The sequence below is a fragment of the Pocillopora verrucosa genome, chromosome 3 (assembly GCF_036669915.1).
Source record: "Pocillopora verrucosa isolate sample1 chromosome 3, ASM3666991v2, whole genome shotgun sequence".
NCBI lineage: Eukaryota > Metazoa > Cnidaria > Anthozoa > Scleractinia > Pocilloporidae > Pocillopora > Pocillopora verrucosa.
Genome location: NC_089314.1, coordinates 12,944,980 through 12,960,712, shown reverse-complemented (window position 1 = coordinate 12,960,712; position 15,733 = coordinate 12,944,980). Strand labels below are relative to the sequence as shown.

At 39.1% G+C, this 15,733-nt stretch overlaps 1 protein-coding gene across 1 annotated transcript; it reads left to right on the top strand.

Annotated features, from left to right (window-relative positions):
- Positions 1-163: 163 nt before the first annotated feature.
- On the top strand, positions 164-9,656 carry LOC131786516 (gamma-aminobutyric acid type B receptor subunit 2-like). Its single transcript, XM_059103574.2, has 10 exons — positions 164-362; positions 628-691; positions 1,343-1,435; positions 5,262-5,412; positions 5,869-6,001; positions 6,586-6,696; positions 6,891-7,013; positions 7,807-8,145; positions 8,735-8,864; positions 9,388-9,656. The coding sequence occupies exons 1-10, from the start codon at positions 189-191 to the stop codon at positions 9,549-9,551; spliced, it is 1,482 nt and encodes a 493-aa protein (XP_058959557.2). The 5' UTR covers positions 164-188; the 3' UTR covers positions 9,552-9,656.
- The last annotated feature ends 6,077 nt before the right edge of the window (positions 9,657-15,733 follow it).

Genomic DNA, 15,733 nt, shown 5'->3' with positions numbered 1-15,733 from the left:
TGATCGTTTGAATACTAGATCAGTTATTTATTTTCAAATATTTGTTTATGCGTTTATTCACGTATTTATGTCTGTCTAAAGTGAGCATCACGTCACTTAAAACTTTATTTTCTTTCCTTTTGTAGACTTTAAGACAAATATTCAATACTCCAGATGTGGGAGCCTTAAGAAAATCACGGAAAATCGAAATGACCATTGCGTTTGATACAATGTGGGGCGTTATGCTGGCTTTGAAAGAAAGCAGTAAGGAACTGCCAAACTCTATGCCTCTGGAGCAGAATGTGAAAAGGTTCCTTGGAAATGCCCGAATAACGAAAACCATAGAACTCAAATTACGTAATGTCAGCTTTGAAGGACTCACGGTAATTTGCAGTACCTTACTTCTGCATGATCTTAACAATGTGTTAAAATGTGACATATGATGGGAATGATGACTGTTACCTTTCACGAGAAGATGTTACTTCACGGACTAGTGGAAAAATATTGAAGGTCACGTAAATAAATATTTTTAGGCTGTTAGGCATGCTTCGCAATTGCGAGCAAGCTGAGCCAATTTGCATCCTTGCCCCTTAAACGAATGAAGAAAGAATACGCTGTCAGCTCCGTTACTCTTTCTTTCACACATAGGGACCTGTTTCATTTACTAAGAATGAGGAAAGAAGTGGAATCGTAATAATAAGGCAATATCAAGGTAAGAGTTCGCGTCAAAGAGCAAGGAGAAACTGGGAAACCAGACCGAATGAAAAAGTATGAAAATGACATTCTTACGTTTTCGGAAAGTGTGTTGTTTGATACCCTCAACGAAACACAAATAGTAGCAGTTTTCAAGATCTGATTTGTTTAAAGGTGGTATCTGTTTTAAGAACGGTGAAATGAGCTACTTCTCATTATAATGTTGTGGATACCGTAATAGAGAGTTTTCCCTCGATTTATGCAATGGAATGCACTTGCAATACACTTGCAATGCTCTTGCAATGAACTTGCAATGTTCTTGCAATGCACTTTTAACACACTTCCAATGCTCTTTCAATGCACTTGTAATGCACTTGCAATGCACTTGCAATGCACTTGCAATGCACTTGCAATGCACTTGTAATGCTTTCCAAAAAAGAGACGAGTCTGTAAAAATGTACGAAGGAAAAAAGAGAGGTGAGAGAAACATTTCGTAGTGCACCTTGGGAAATTATTGTTTAGTTATTTCTACCGTGCCATAGAAAGTACAAAGGCTAGCATTGTTAATGTGATTTGTGTATAGACTTCATTTTTAACTCCTCTGAGCGACGCCCTTCTTGTCTATGATCCTGACCACACTTATGAAAATATATATTACTCATTTCTACAGCCGATAGAACGGCGCTGGTTCCCATTGGTGAGTACCATATTATACAAGATAAATTCGTGGTATATGATGAATTCAAGGACACTTTGTGGAAAGGTAAAGTTGAGTAGTAATTATGCACTTACTTACTACCATTCGTGAAAGAAAACAAACAGAAAACGTTATATAGTATCAATTCATCACCGATAAGGGAGAAATTAGCGCAACGGTCCAGCGCTGTTTATACTTCATTTCCTATTATTATGCTGTGCAACATAAGCGCCAAGGATGGAACTTAATCTCGGAAGCGATTGTGAGACCCAATCCAAGTGTTAGCAATTTATTTTGTTTCATTTGTTTATCTATTCAGTCTTCTCCAAAAGCATATACTTTATTATTTCGTTGACAGAATAACCATTTATCATTTATTTATTTTTATCTGAATACCCAATGCGCCCATGTGGCTGCAAAGATTTTGGCTCTTGAATTTTATCGAATTTTTGTATACGAGAAATTCCTTTTTTCATTGCCGAATTGCTGGAAATCGACAAGCAAAAACCTTGGTCACGGACTAATGTACCGGCCCTTGTCAAGGCAAGTATGGCTAACACTTAAGAATCTCAACTTGCTCGCTCCGAGGAGAGGACAACGTGGGAGAAACCACCGAAGACGGCAAAACGATAGACCTATCGATGTTATTATTCGTGTAGAGCGTCAACAAAACTTCCAAGAGAAAAGGCGTGGTGCAAACCAAAGTAACTTATTAAATATTCCAGTTGACATCTTTGCAACTAAGACAACCTCTCATGGGACCTTGCACTCAACAATCCATGGAAATAATTCTCAGAAATCAAAAGCAACCGTGGCACACTTGAACGTGCGATCGTTGAAGACAAGAGAGCATTTGACTCAAGTGAGGGATTTAATGGATGAAAAGAAGTATGCAATCTTAGCAATTTAAAAATCTTGGCTAAATTCAAGTGTCAAGAACGCCGAGATCGAAATTGACGGATACAGTTTGTCAAGACTGGACAGGCCGAGAAACAAAAAGAATGAGTTTGGTGGTGGGATGTGCGTGTACATGCGCAAAACCTTGAAGTCTAAAGTACTTAAAGACCTATCCGGAATATCAGACACTGGTTTTCACCAATTATGGATGCAAGTTAGGCACAAAACGTTTGAGTCATTCTTGCTGTGCGTCACTTACAAGCCTCCTGATTCTGATATTGCCTGCTTTGAAGACTTCAGGGACCGTTATACGCAAGCGCTTGTTTATGGCCTACCTATTCTAGTGGTCGGAGATCTGAACTGTTATTTGCTCGTTAGTTCTTCTAAATCAAAAACATTAAACAACCTGTGAACAAGTCTGAATATGAATCAGCTCATTACCCAGCCCACAAGAGTGAAGAAACATCTAGAACTCTGATTGATGTCATTTTAGTTCAAACCCGGCAACAGCTGTGGACATCGGTATAGTGGAGACTCACATCAGTGATCACTATTTAGTCTTCGCTGAGTTAAATCTAAGGATGCCTAAGCCCCCGGCTGCTTACGTTATCGCTAGGAGCTATAAGCACTACGATCCTCAGAGCTTTTTGAGCGACCTTAACAAGATCCCTTGGTATGAAAACATTTTGTCTGACGATGTAAACGAGAAACTGCTCCATTTTAATAAAGCCTTAAGAAAATTAAAATAAAAAATCGGAGATGTCCATTTATAAATGAAGAGATCAAAGAGAAAATGGCAAAAAGACATCAAGCTCATAAAATTGCGCGAGAGACGGGTGCTCTTGTGGATTGGCAGTATTATCGGGACTGTCGTAACTACGTTAAGAGGGTATTACGCGAGGCGCAGAAGGAGTATGTCCAGAATGAGGTTAAAAAGAATCAGAGCTCTAGTGAACGGTGGAAGGCGATACGGAATTGCATACAAACTAGGGAGAAGTCGCGCTCAACTTATTCTAGGTATATGAAAGAACTTGCGATGGAATTTAATGAATTCTTTACGGAGGTGGGAGTACGTGCCGCAGAGGAAGCCAAAAGACTCGCATCAGTCAATGGTCTACCTACTTCACATCAGGAACTCCCTTTCAATTTTATACCCGAAGAAGATGAGTTTCAATTTCGAGCTGCTACCTCTTTCGAGATCAATAAGATTGTACAGTCATTTCCTTCAAATAAAGCACCAGGGAAAGATAAATTACAAATGGCAGTGGTAAAAGATGCTCTACCGGCTATCCTCCCGATTTCGACTGAGATCATAAACAGTTCACTTTTGACATCTGTATTTCCCTCATCATAGAAAGAATCTGAAATTGTTCCAATTCCAAAGGATGGTGGAGATCCGGAAGTAGCCAACGAGTATAGACCTGTGTCGTTGTTACCTGCCCTATCTAAGATATGTGAACGAGTGGCCTTAAATCAATTCACCGAATATGCAACAAGGAGAAACTGTCTCAGTGGACACCAGAGTGGGAATAAGAAACGGCATTCAACAGAGACACTCAATATTTTGACGTCAGATCTAGCCCTGGAGGCAATGGATCGCAGGAAAGTCACTGCCTTGGTGTTATTAGACCTTTCCAAGGCATTTGACAGCATTGATCACATGTCCTTGTTAAAGAAGCTACGTGCAATGGGTACCTCTAAAGAAGCAACAGAATGGTTTAGAAGCTACTTGACCGGAAGAAAACAGTGGGAGAGAATTGGTTGCGAAACATCTGAACCCCGCCTAGTCTCGTATGGTGTACCACAAGGATCAATCTTGGGCCCGGCATTGTTTAATATCTACATCAACGATCTACCATCTGTACCTAAGGTAGGGTCGTTAGAGTGTTATGTTGATGACTCACAGTTATACCTCTCATTTCCTGTAAGTGATGCCACCTAAGCCGCAGATCAGCTGACAGAAGATCTTTGGAATATTGCCGCATGGTGTTGCAAGAACATTCTACTCATTAATCCGGACAAGACAAAACTTATGGTTCTGACGAAGATACCAGATGATCTAAGCATTACACTACTCAGCAAGGAGATTACATCATCTAAGTCTGCGAAAAACTTGGGGGTTACAATGGACTGTAATCTAACGTACGACAAACATGTAACTCAAATAACTTCGAAAGAAATGTACAGGTGGCCTTTGTCAAATTAATCGCGTAAAATATCTGTTTGATAGGCGTACGTTGACCACTATAATTGATTCTCTAGTATTCAGTGAATTATTGTATTGTGCATCGGTATGGGCTTATACCACCAAGAAAAATATTGAGCTATTACAAACAGTGCAAAACTCTGCAGCCCGGATAGTTTCTGGAACGAGAAAATTTGATCACGTTACACCTATTCTCAAGCAGTTACAGTGTCAGAAGTTTAAAACCAGATCGGAAGTGCACCTCTGCAACACTAGGAATAGGTATCGCCTACATATACCACTCTGTAGGAGAGCTGCAGGTCAGCGCGCATTTACTTTCAGAGGCCAAAAGCTATGGAATAGTCTCCCAGATGAGTTTCAGTCTATCACAATTTTCGATGTATTTAAAGTAAAAATAAAACAGCATTTGTTAAGGGTATTTTTGGAAAACTAAGTTTTAGATATTTGACATTATAAATTAAGCTGAAAAGCCTTTTTGAGGAGGTTAATAAAGTTATTATTATTATTATTATTATTATTATTATTATTTTCTGCACTCGAGAAAGCAATAACAGAAGTGTAGAGTGTATGCCTCTCTTTTCCTACCCCTTTGAAAAATAATAATGAAAAAGATAACGAGTTCTCGTTTCAGAACACAAATCGCATTTCTTGAGTATTATGTTTTGCGGTGGTCGAGTATTTAATTTCGGTATCACACGGGGCCTTTGAATTCTGAAATGTAAGATATTTTCTTAACAAGCGCTCATTTGCGCTTTTCTCTATGACGTTATCCTATCACACTAATTTCAGATAATCATCAACCTATGGATCACTCACAGAGGGAACTAGAGTTCATGAAGATTCAAGTGCCATTGATAGCAGCTATGTGGGGGTTTGCAGCTATTGGAATAGCCTGTTCATCAGGTTTTTTGTGTTTCAACATAGGAAACCGTAAAAAGAGGTGAGACACGGGACGGAGGTAAATATTTTTCGTTTGCCACTCATGCATTTCAAACTTTGTTTGTTTAGTTGTATAATCAAATAAAAGGCGACGGGATGGGATTATATTTTGGCATGCTCAGTGATGGAAGTTTTAAAAAGTGTTAGCCATTTGGATGGAATTATAGAAATTCAAACTTTCCCATTCAGCTGAACCTGGCCTGAGGCTTGGATTGGCATGTTAGCCTCCGACCTGTAAATAAGTTATTATTAATAGTGCAACTTTAGATCTGAAACTCGCCAGAGCGGTTTAGAAATATAACATACACAAAAGGCCTTTTCCAGAATGTAGACCTACTGTGTTGAAGTAATGTCGGTGTGAAGCTCGAACACTTTTGTACGGACCAAATTACCTTTAGGAAGAAATTTTTTTGTTGTTGTTAACTAACTCGTCACGCGATGGTTTCATTTTGTTTAGTGTTATTAAGATGTCCTCACCAAACCTCAATAGCATCATCGTTATGGGTTGCATGTTGTGTTACGCCGCTGTGATTTTGATTGGACTCGATGTGAGGTTCCTGTACGTGGAGGAATACACCTTCGTTTGTAATGTACGTCTGGGCGGTGTTGCTGACTGTGTCAAACAACCTTTAAAAACTAAAAAAGTTACAAAAATTCTTATGTTTCACGGAAAATGCCCATTTCAGTTTCCTTTCGCTTGACAAATTATGATTTCGGATTCCCAGTAGCGGATTGCCGGAGGTGGGTGTGGGGGGGATCCAGACCTTTACCTTACAGACCCTTGGGTTTTTGACAACTTTTCCAACACCACAATTCTTGTAACGACAGGATCCTGTATCACTTCTCAACAGGCTAATATATTTTCTTTATTCAATTAATGACCCGCCAGAGTGAGAAACACACGAAACTAAGTTTCAGGTTTCATTGAGGTGGTACCCTAAAATAGTCCGCCGCTGCTTCTTCATGCGAAAAAGAAGCATTGACCAGCCTTTAAATAAACTGGCGCTCGTCTCTCTCTTCTGGAAAAAGTAGACGTAATGACTTGTGATGTGTCACCGAGTGAAGGAGGGAGGGAACTGCCCTTGAACAATAATCTATCGTAATGGTTGTATCTGCTGTTACAGCCAGGAGATCGCCATTAAAGATAACATAAAAATTTGATCTTCGATGGCAGGCCCGAAGTGCAGTGTTGTGCATTGGATACTCTCTCTCATTTGGCGCAATGTTCAGCAAAACCTGGAGAGTTCACAAAATATTCACGGCAGGGTTAAGTCGTGACAAAATGGTGAGAAATCTTACCTTTTTCACTCTTTTTTTTTTATTTAAGTAATTCACCCAGAATTCATTAGAGTGAAATGATTTCAAATGTTTAAACACGTCTGCGAGGGGCTACATCTACCGCTCTTTTAACACCATCTGCGTAACAGCTAGCCTGTAAATTCAAACTTTAAATTATATCCCTCACTTTCTTCATTTCAGGCAATCAAGGATAGCCATCTGCTAGTTACTATAGCTGCATTGCTGATGATCGATGTGGTGTTTTTGTCCTTCTGGATTTTAACAGATCCGCTCCAAGCTAAAATACTAACGTTTGAAGAGAGGGTGAGAGATTTCATTTTTAAAACGCGCATTAAAAAAATCGACCAAGAAAGATGGCAAATTTTAATTTTAACCATGGAATGATGAAAAATGTTACTCGTTTTTGTTAAGAGTGAAGGGCAGAGAAAAAATTTGAATCCGCTACGTGGAATATGAATCCCGGATTTGCCCTCTATCGAATGTTACCGAGGCCATACTTGTGTATAGCTTAGCTTTGCACTCCAGCTCTCCGTAACTCAGTGGTAGAGCGTCGAAGGACAATTCCAAAGGCTTTGTGTTTGTATCTCCGATTTTTTTTCTTGTCCGACGCTCTTGACCAAAGGAACTGAAAAGGAAATATGCAATTTAAAAGACTGGTTCAAATCTGTTCTGTTTTATACATGAACAAGGTATTGAAACTTTAACAATGTTAACAAATTAAAACGACCAACACGGTGGGTATGTTCCTAATAGGATTCATCCAAGGGTACCCTTAGTAAAAAAATTTTCCCAACCCGGCATTCTTTTTTCAAGATCATAATAGTGGCCGCCTTGCATAACAGCCAAAGCTTTTACGTATTTCCTGAAATGAAAACTGTCTTCATTGGCACCACTCTACAATGAATACTTAATTCTATGCAAGGTGGTCTTATCAGAATATTTCGATTGCATAGGGATGATTTTCCAAATCTGAGTCGGGACGTACCGGTTTCACAAATGGAAGGTGGCGATTTTTATTAAATATTACTCTTGATTCATTGGGAAACTATTTTAGTTAATTTTCTTAATTAATTTCATTATTTGATTATTTATTCAGGCCAGCCTGGAAAACCACATTGTTACTATCCCAGCGTTGTATCAATGTACTTGCAGATACAAGACGTATTTCCTTGCGTTCGTGTTTACCTATAAAGGCTTGTTATTGTTATTTGGTATTTTTCTTGCCTGGGAGACACGCAATGTTTCTATTCCTGCTCTGAACGACTCCAAGTACATCGGGATGTCAGTTTATAACGTGTTCGTTTTGTCCATTATTGGTGCGTCTGTGTCTCTGGCTTTTCAAGGATCTGTGCACTACGAGGCTCCATATGCCATTTTATCAATATGCCTTATCATGAGTACATCTGTCACTTTGCTTCTGGTGTTTGTGCCCAAGGTAAGAATCTTGAACGTTCCAAATTAAACCCTGCCATGAACACCCTTGACTATGAGGATTCTAGAATTGACTTGATTTTGCTCATGTTAGATACATCAAAGCGTCGACATAAAGCAAATGCACTGGTAAACTATTCAGTTGAAATGGATCTTTATTCCCTTCTGCCATTCGCCAGTCCATATTAGCACTCTTGCTTGACGAAAGGTATTGTAAAGTAAAAAACGCCATGTCCAAAACCTCCACGCAATGTTTCCTGGGTTGATTCCGGTATGGTCCTTTCGAAACAGAATTTCATTTTGCTTTTAAAGCCACTGGAAATTTCTATTTAGTTTTTAATGAAATATTAGGTTTGATGGAAGAGGCATGCAACGCCAGGCAAGAAATCTATGCAACAATTGATGAGAAACTCAGCACCATTAAGATTTTTATTGTTTCATAGTGGAGTCGAGGAATGTGTCTCAAAGACCGATAAACCTACTATATTTATGTAACATAACTGTATTTATGTATTTATTTATGGCTACTTTATTTATGTAACATAAGAAACATTATGTTAATCGGACCCATAAGTTCACATCGTTTGTTTCAGATTTACCAGTTCCGCACTAAGGTAAATGAAGCGACCCAAAGCATCCGTGTCCGTGAATTGATGGAGGGGCAGATTTTTAATTCTATTTGTAGAGCAACACAAACAGACCTCGGCGTATCAGAACTTAAAGGTAAAAAAGCATTAAAAGTCCGTACTTGCCTTGTGCCTTATTTTTCAACACTGCTCAAGAAAATTAGGCAAGATTCATTGAAAATTGCTCTCAGGATGCCTTCGTTAGACTTTTTCTACCGAAAACTGAAAGATGCTTCGCCTTTCTACCCCTTTTCCTAAAGGTGTGCATGACGATTTACCCTATCATTTGTAAACAGCTTAATTCCGCAAAAAAATGTTTTGCTACTTTCAAAAAGAGGTGCACATCTTGAAGTTTTCTCTTAGTCTCATTTTGGAAGGCTTGTTAAGATCTCTCTCTTTTGTTACTTTCCCCTTTTAGACAGTATGTTTTGACAATGCACCTCACTTGACTTCAATAAAAGGAAATAATGAGATATGTTATGGTAGAGAAGGTACCAAGTGAACGCTCAGCCATTACAGAAAGAAAAACAGGAAACGGGGAGAAAAAGTGTGATTGTTTTTATTGTTTTTTTTTTATTGACGCTTTTCAATATTCCTCTTTGTGTTTTTCTCCTTATTAGCTGAAGCAAATGAAGCCTTTTCCTCGTCAGAGGAAATACCTCAAGAAGCGTCGGACGAAAAAAATGGCTGTGGCATTCAACCTGTAAAGTTGATATCAGAAAGGTCAACGGGCCAAAAGGATAAGGCTGCAAAGACTCCTGGGCCAGTCACAAGTCAGCACTGAATTCAAAAGGCAAAAGGTTTCATTCCACGTGGAAGCCTTTCCTCTTTTTTCCCCATTATTTCGACTATAAACTCTTTTTCATTTATGGTTGTGACTTAATGTAACTTAAGGCTAAACTTTCGGTTTTCAAAGACCGCGTAATTGATATCCTTTATTCTCTCTGATTTTCATTAAGTTTTGTAAATTTAGGATAGTTGACTGCATAGTCAAGTTATCGCTAAGTTTATTGTTCTGAAACTTGTCGAGACACTAGAAGAAAGGGGACAAAGTAAAACCTGATGTCAAGCTTATAGCTACGTGTTTTAAACTGAATCTGACTATTGCGAGCAAATTATAAAGCGGATATAGCTTTTTTATTTCTACTGCCTCAAGTGTAATAGAATTCTTTAAAGACTGGAGGAGGTTCCACTTTAATCCGAAAGAATATGGCATAGGGTAAATAGCTTAAAATATGGACTGGACTATTTTTTTGGACCATTTTTTGGGCCATTTTTTGGACCATTAGTTCTCAGGGAGGGGCGGGAGGCAGAGTGTTATTACTCAGGGAAGGGTGAGAGACGGACTAGTACTACGCAGGGAAGGGTGGGAGGCGGTTGTAATAGTAAACGCTACTGGTTAATGGAGCTTTTACTCGATCGTACGAATTATTTTAATCGGTTTTTCGACTGACTTTTTTGTAGGTCAAAATTTTAGCGCCAGTCCGCGGCGTTTCTTAATTTCTTTGTCATGCGAAAGTGAAACTGCCACGTTAACACTGGACGTTAATTTTTATTGAAAATATTGCGTTTACGATCCTCCACTGTTGAGTTTGCGAGCGCCTTTTGAGTCAACTCGTGCACCATCAGTTGCTTCACGTTTTCCTTTGTGTATACAATATGTAATTACTAAATTTATCTATCTTCCTTTTGTCATTGATCTTATCAAACGAGATCGCGGAATTTCCGGCCCTCAGCCCTTAACTTAGCAGCATAAAGAATTCACAAGCACTATCGCAATTTTAAAGTTTATAATATCATCAGCGAAAGAATTCGAAGAGGAATCCATATGTTCTCAAATCGACCAAAAACACTGCTGTACTTGTAAAATGAGACACTGCGAATATCGATTTCATCTGTCTCGCAAACATAGGAGTTAATCACCGACACCAGAAATCGCGACCAGGTATTCCTCGCGACTCCTCGAGGTTTGTTTTCCAGTTTGCCCGGGTCGCTGCCGATCACTTCTTGCGTAAAAACCTACGAAACCAGCGAAGTGGAACTATGGTGGCTACTGTTGCTTGCCAATATTTTCCGTCGGCAAAACGTAGAAGTCCAGTGTTTACGTGGCAGTTTGGCTTTCGAATGACATAAAAATTAAGAAACGCCGCGGCCCAACGCTAAAAATTTTGACATACAAAAAGTCAGTCGAAAAACCAATTGAAATAGTTTGTACGATCGAGTAAAAGCTCCATTAACCAGTAGTGTTTACTATTGCAACCGCCTCCCACCCCTCCCTGCGAAGTAATAGTCCGTCTCTTACCCCTCCCTGAGTAGTAACACTCTGCCTCCCACCCCTCCCTCAGTACTGATAGACTTCATCCCACCCCTCCCTCAGTACCAATGGCGTGCTTTCTCCGCCTTTAAATTGGTCCAAAAAATGGTCCAAAAAATAGTCCAGTCTATATTTTACCCTATGCCAAAGAAATATCAATAGTTCTCTTGTTCTGTCTAATTAGTTCAGTGTCACATTGCATTAATGCTGATCTCATAATTGAATATGTCACTAAAAAGAGGAGGGCCACCTTTAGGTTAAATAATTGTGCCACCCACTGCTATTGCCATCATGGAAGATGAGCAGAATAGGCCCACTTTCATATTCGGTGCGCCTTAACCATCCCTTTAATTCTGAGAAGTATTCACTTAACGCAAGATGTTGATCGCACCAAGCGAAGTTGGCATAGATGACAGTCTTCAAGTTCCTGCCTCCCTTGATTAGAGATAATTGCTTTCGCGTAAGCTAATATGAAGTCATCACAGTGTTTTTTTTTCTGAGTGAAAAAGCGCTACAATAAAGTGATAATTGAAAAGTAATACTTTTGCACAGAACTGTGAATTTTGTATTTGGTTTTAAGACCTTCAGATGGTTGCATTGATGGTGTTCTGTTTTGTTCTGAGATGAAACCAAGTCTCAAGTTAGCCTAAATATGGATTTTTTTATGGAGAAATGGAAACTTAGTTTAACTCAAAATCCCCCGGATTAGCTTCAGCAACCTTCTTGTACTATACTAATCCCGGGATGTTCTGGTAAGCAGGTCCATCAGGATTTGCGAAGTTATAGCTCAGTCAATAACTAACTTGAATACCGCTCCTGGTGCACTACTCCAGAGCTTTGCGTAATACGCAAATGTTGGTTCATAAACGCTTTTCTCTGGACTACCTCGAAAAACACAGGAATTAAAGAGATTAAGGCACTATCCTTGTGAATCTATTGAGGATAACTTTTGTTTTCAAAGATAGATAGATGGATGGATAGATTCATCAAGTGAAAAACAAAATGAAAATTGTTGATAGCCTCACTCAAACTTTGCCATATATTCCCCTAAAAGGAAATTGAATAAAAAGTTATAATACTCCCCTTAAAATTCATCACAACTCTCCTTTTCATGATATAAAAGCCCTCCCTTACGTAATTGGTAATCAAAAATGAATTGAGTCAGCGATAAAGATAACATCGACCACCGATTTTTTTTTACAGTCTCAGGATTTACTTAGCTCTTTGACCTTTACCAATGCTTAACTTTTTCTTTCTTTCTTGTTTCTTTCCTAATTATTTTTTTTCTCATTAATTATGGATTTTTATCACTGTAATTGTATTTTTGAAGTAGATAGCTCCCTGAGATGAAAGCATGTTTATCTTACTTCAGATACACTGATACACAAATGATACATTGTGAACTCGAATTTAGATCAGCTATGTTAAGTGTACGTGACTTAAATGTTCACTTAAGACAATTTTGCATCCATTCTACGTCTCTTCCCCTTCGTCTCTGTAACTGTTTTCCTTAGATCCCTCCAATTGTAAGCCTTCTACATGTGCAGCTGTATGGGACCTATTTTATATATATTATACATATCTCGACCATATCATGTGATAGCTGACCATCTTCCCTCTGCTCGTGGATATGCCGATGATACACAACTTTATCTGTCGTTTGGACCTAATGGCAGATCTTCGCAAGACCACGCCATAGCTTCTGTAGAGGCCTGCATCTCAGATGTCCGTGCATAGTTGATTTGTTACCGCCTGTTAATCAACGATTCGAAAACAGAGTTCTAAGTTGTTGGTTCCCGCCATCAATTATCAAAAATCGCAATTGATTCCATCATCGTCGGTGATTTTACCGTTCAGCCTCTCGAAAGTGTTCGAAACTGGGGTTCCTGGTTTGACTCCAATATGTCTATGTCCATTCACATTTATAAGATCTGCAGCAAGGCTTTTCATGGCTTGTATAAAATTCGCCAAATTAGGAAATTCCTCAGTCCTGAGTCCACGAAGACTCTTGTTCATGCATTTGTGACTTCACATTTGGACTACTGTAACTCTCTTCTCTTTGGCGTCCCCAAGGACCCCTGTGTTCCCTCTGAACACCATGTGATTATAAAAATAATTCGTTTGTCTCACTTACTTACTTCGTTTCAGAGTGGCTTGTGTCCGGTGTTGTGGGCATGCTCTGAAACGGTGACCCTTATAACTACAAGCGCAGGGTCAAAGAGGCAATTCACATAAGACTTCACCCTAACAACATTAACAGGGATAGTGGAATAGAAATTCCAGAAGCGTGGATGCCCACAACCAAAAGACAAAACAACAGGAGAGCTTCGCGCGAAGCGGTTGGACAGACCTGTTCTCGAAGGCGGCGATGAAATCTTCCGGCAAATGTTCGGCTGGTTACCACGTGTCTTCACGTAAATAATTAAGCCATGTTTTCGCGTTGTTTATTCTCTTTACGGGGCCTCACGTAAGAGTAAATTAGCCCAAAAAAAATTCACTTCATCATAGGTAACTCGCTGATTGAGCACCACTATTTATAACGTGAGAGTTCGAGTCCCCTGTCACCGCATTTCGCACTCGAAATTAACAGGTCCGCCTGATTGCAGGTTCTAAACCGCCTGTACGACATACATCTATTTCGATAATTCAGATTACGTTTTTACCAAACGGGAGTTTGTTAGTCGTCTATTAGGTCAAACAAAATATCACTGTACACGAGAATTGGCAAAACGCGGCCCGCCTTTAATCAGTACGCTACCATCAACTCTATCGCACCTTGGGATTTACTTCACGCTTCCAACCGTTTAAACGACAGCAGCTGAAATCTGCAAAGCGACTCAAGTATTCCCAAATTAAATCTGTTGACCAATCACAGCTGACTAGTTCTAGACGGGCAAATTGATATTCCGCTCGTTGATAAACTGGGTACTGTAAGTACATGTTGCGAAAGACAATAGCATTCTGCGCGATCTGTGGATGGAAGACAGTAAATATTCCATATTTTAGAAAGAAGACTGTATACCTATTTCAATAGTACTCATCATTTCTGCATGTCAGTTCCATCTGTTTGGGTAGTGATTCGATCGTCGAATAAACTTAAACATAAGTTGTTTATTGAGTCTTTCAATCATTCGAAGCGATTCGTGTTTGGTAAATTGAGGCTTTGGCATGGTGAAATGTTTCAAACGCTTTGTTATCTAACACAAACTGAGCATGTCAGTCATCAGAAATTATCTATGTCTGCCGAGTTATAGTATTAGATCTGCCGTATTTAACAATTTGCTAATCCACTGTACCGTGGCCGACATCTGCACCGTTGTGGAGAGAAACGCTATCAGGAGAAAGTGATTCTCCAACACAAAATCTTAGATCCTATAGAGTTAAATGAGTGACCGTTCAATTTCTTATTAAGTCCTCTACAAGCGATTAGATCATGGGAAGTAATACATGACCGGAGGTTGATGTTGATGTCGTAATGTTTTGTTGCTTTTACAATAAAAACAACAATCTTGAAATAGAAAGTCCTGGATAGCCCGTGGTCATCAAGTTATTTTCTGGCCGCGATCTAAATGAGATAAAACACCAAACTTAAGAATGTAAAGTTCTTCTCGAAACATGAATATCCTCTACAGAACAGTCACTGAAAAATAAAGCAGCTGATGCATCTATCACAATTAAGGAAATTGTAATGGTTATGATTACAATTGAAATTGTGACAACATACCGAATATACTGGTTGTAGTGGGAGCTGTTTATGTTCTTTTCTCTTCTCGCAGGTTTGAGCTATGGAGTTAAACCCTATCGGACAGGGCCCGTTTTAATGCCCACTTCAAAGCGTGACTCAGAGAGGACCCCCTGCATTGTGAGATTTTCCTTTTTCTCCCTCTATCCCAGATATTTTAAGATCTAACTTTAATGGATCTTTCAGCCTAATCGACAGCAAAATATCATATTCAATGAGCTGTAACCCTCTCTTCTGAGCAGTATTCTCTTAACGCAAGATCTTGATCGAACCAAGCGTAGTTATCAATGATAACAGCCACCAAGTCCTTTCCTTCCTTGCTTAAATGTATTTGCTTTGAAGCCAGCTAATATGCTGTCGCGATAGGGTTCAATAGAGAGATTAATGAAATACAAAGCAGTATCTTAATACATTTGAATACTTTTCCATTTTTTTCAGAGGATTACTCGTTCTAAAAATAATATTAAACAGTCAGTCGATGAATAAAATTGCAAACATGAATAGATAGGTTGGTAACATCTGTCGGCCAGATATCAATATGGTCAGCCGTTTTAAAACAATGACTTGCTTAAGGAACGAATCATAAGCTTTTATTTGGCGTAGGAACATCAGAAAGTTGCCGAAAATTGAATAATTCACTGACGCAATTGGACTCCTTTTCAAAACAACTTGTTTCGCTTTCCCTGGGCGCTCCAGAAACTGTTTGTTCCACCAAGGATCATTACCAACTGAAAATTAAGGTTGCTTTCCTACAGAGGTACCTATAAACAATATATTTTAATAACTATTATTTTTAAAGATTTCTCGCTCTACGTGTCAAGCCTATGTGCGTGTCGAAGATTTAAAGAGGTAAAGCAGCCAAGGGAAATTTTATTTATTTTTCCTTTGTGAGACATGTTTCGCAAGATAT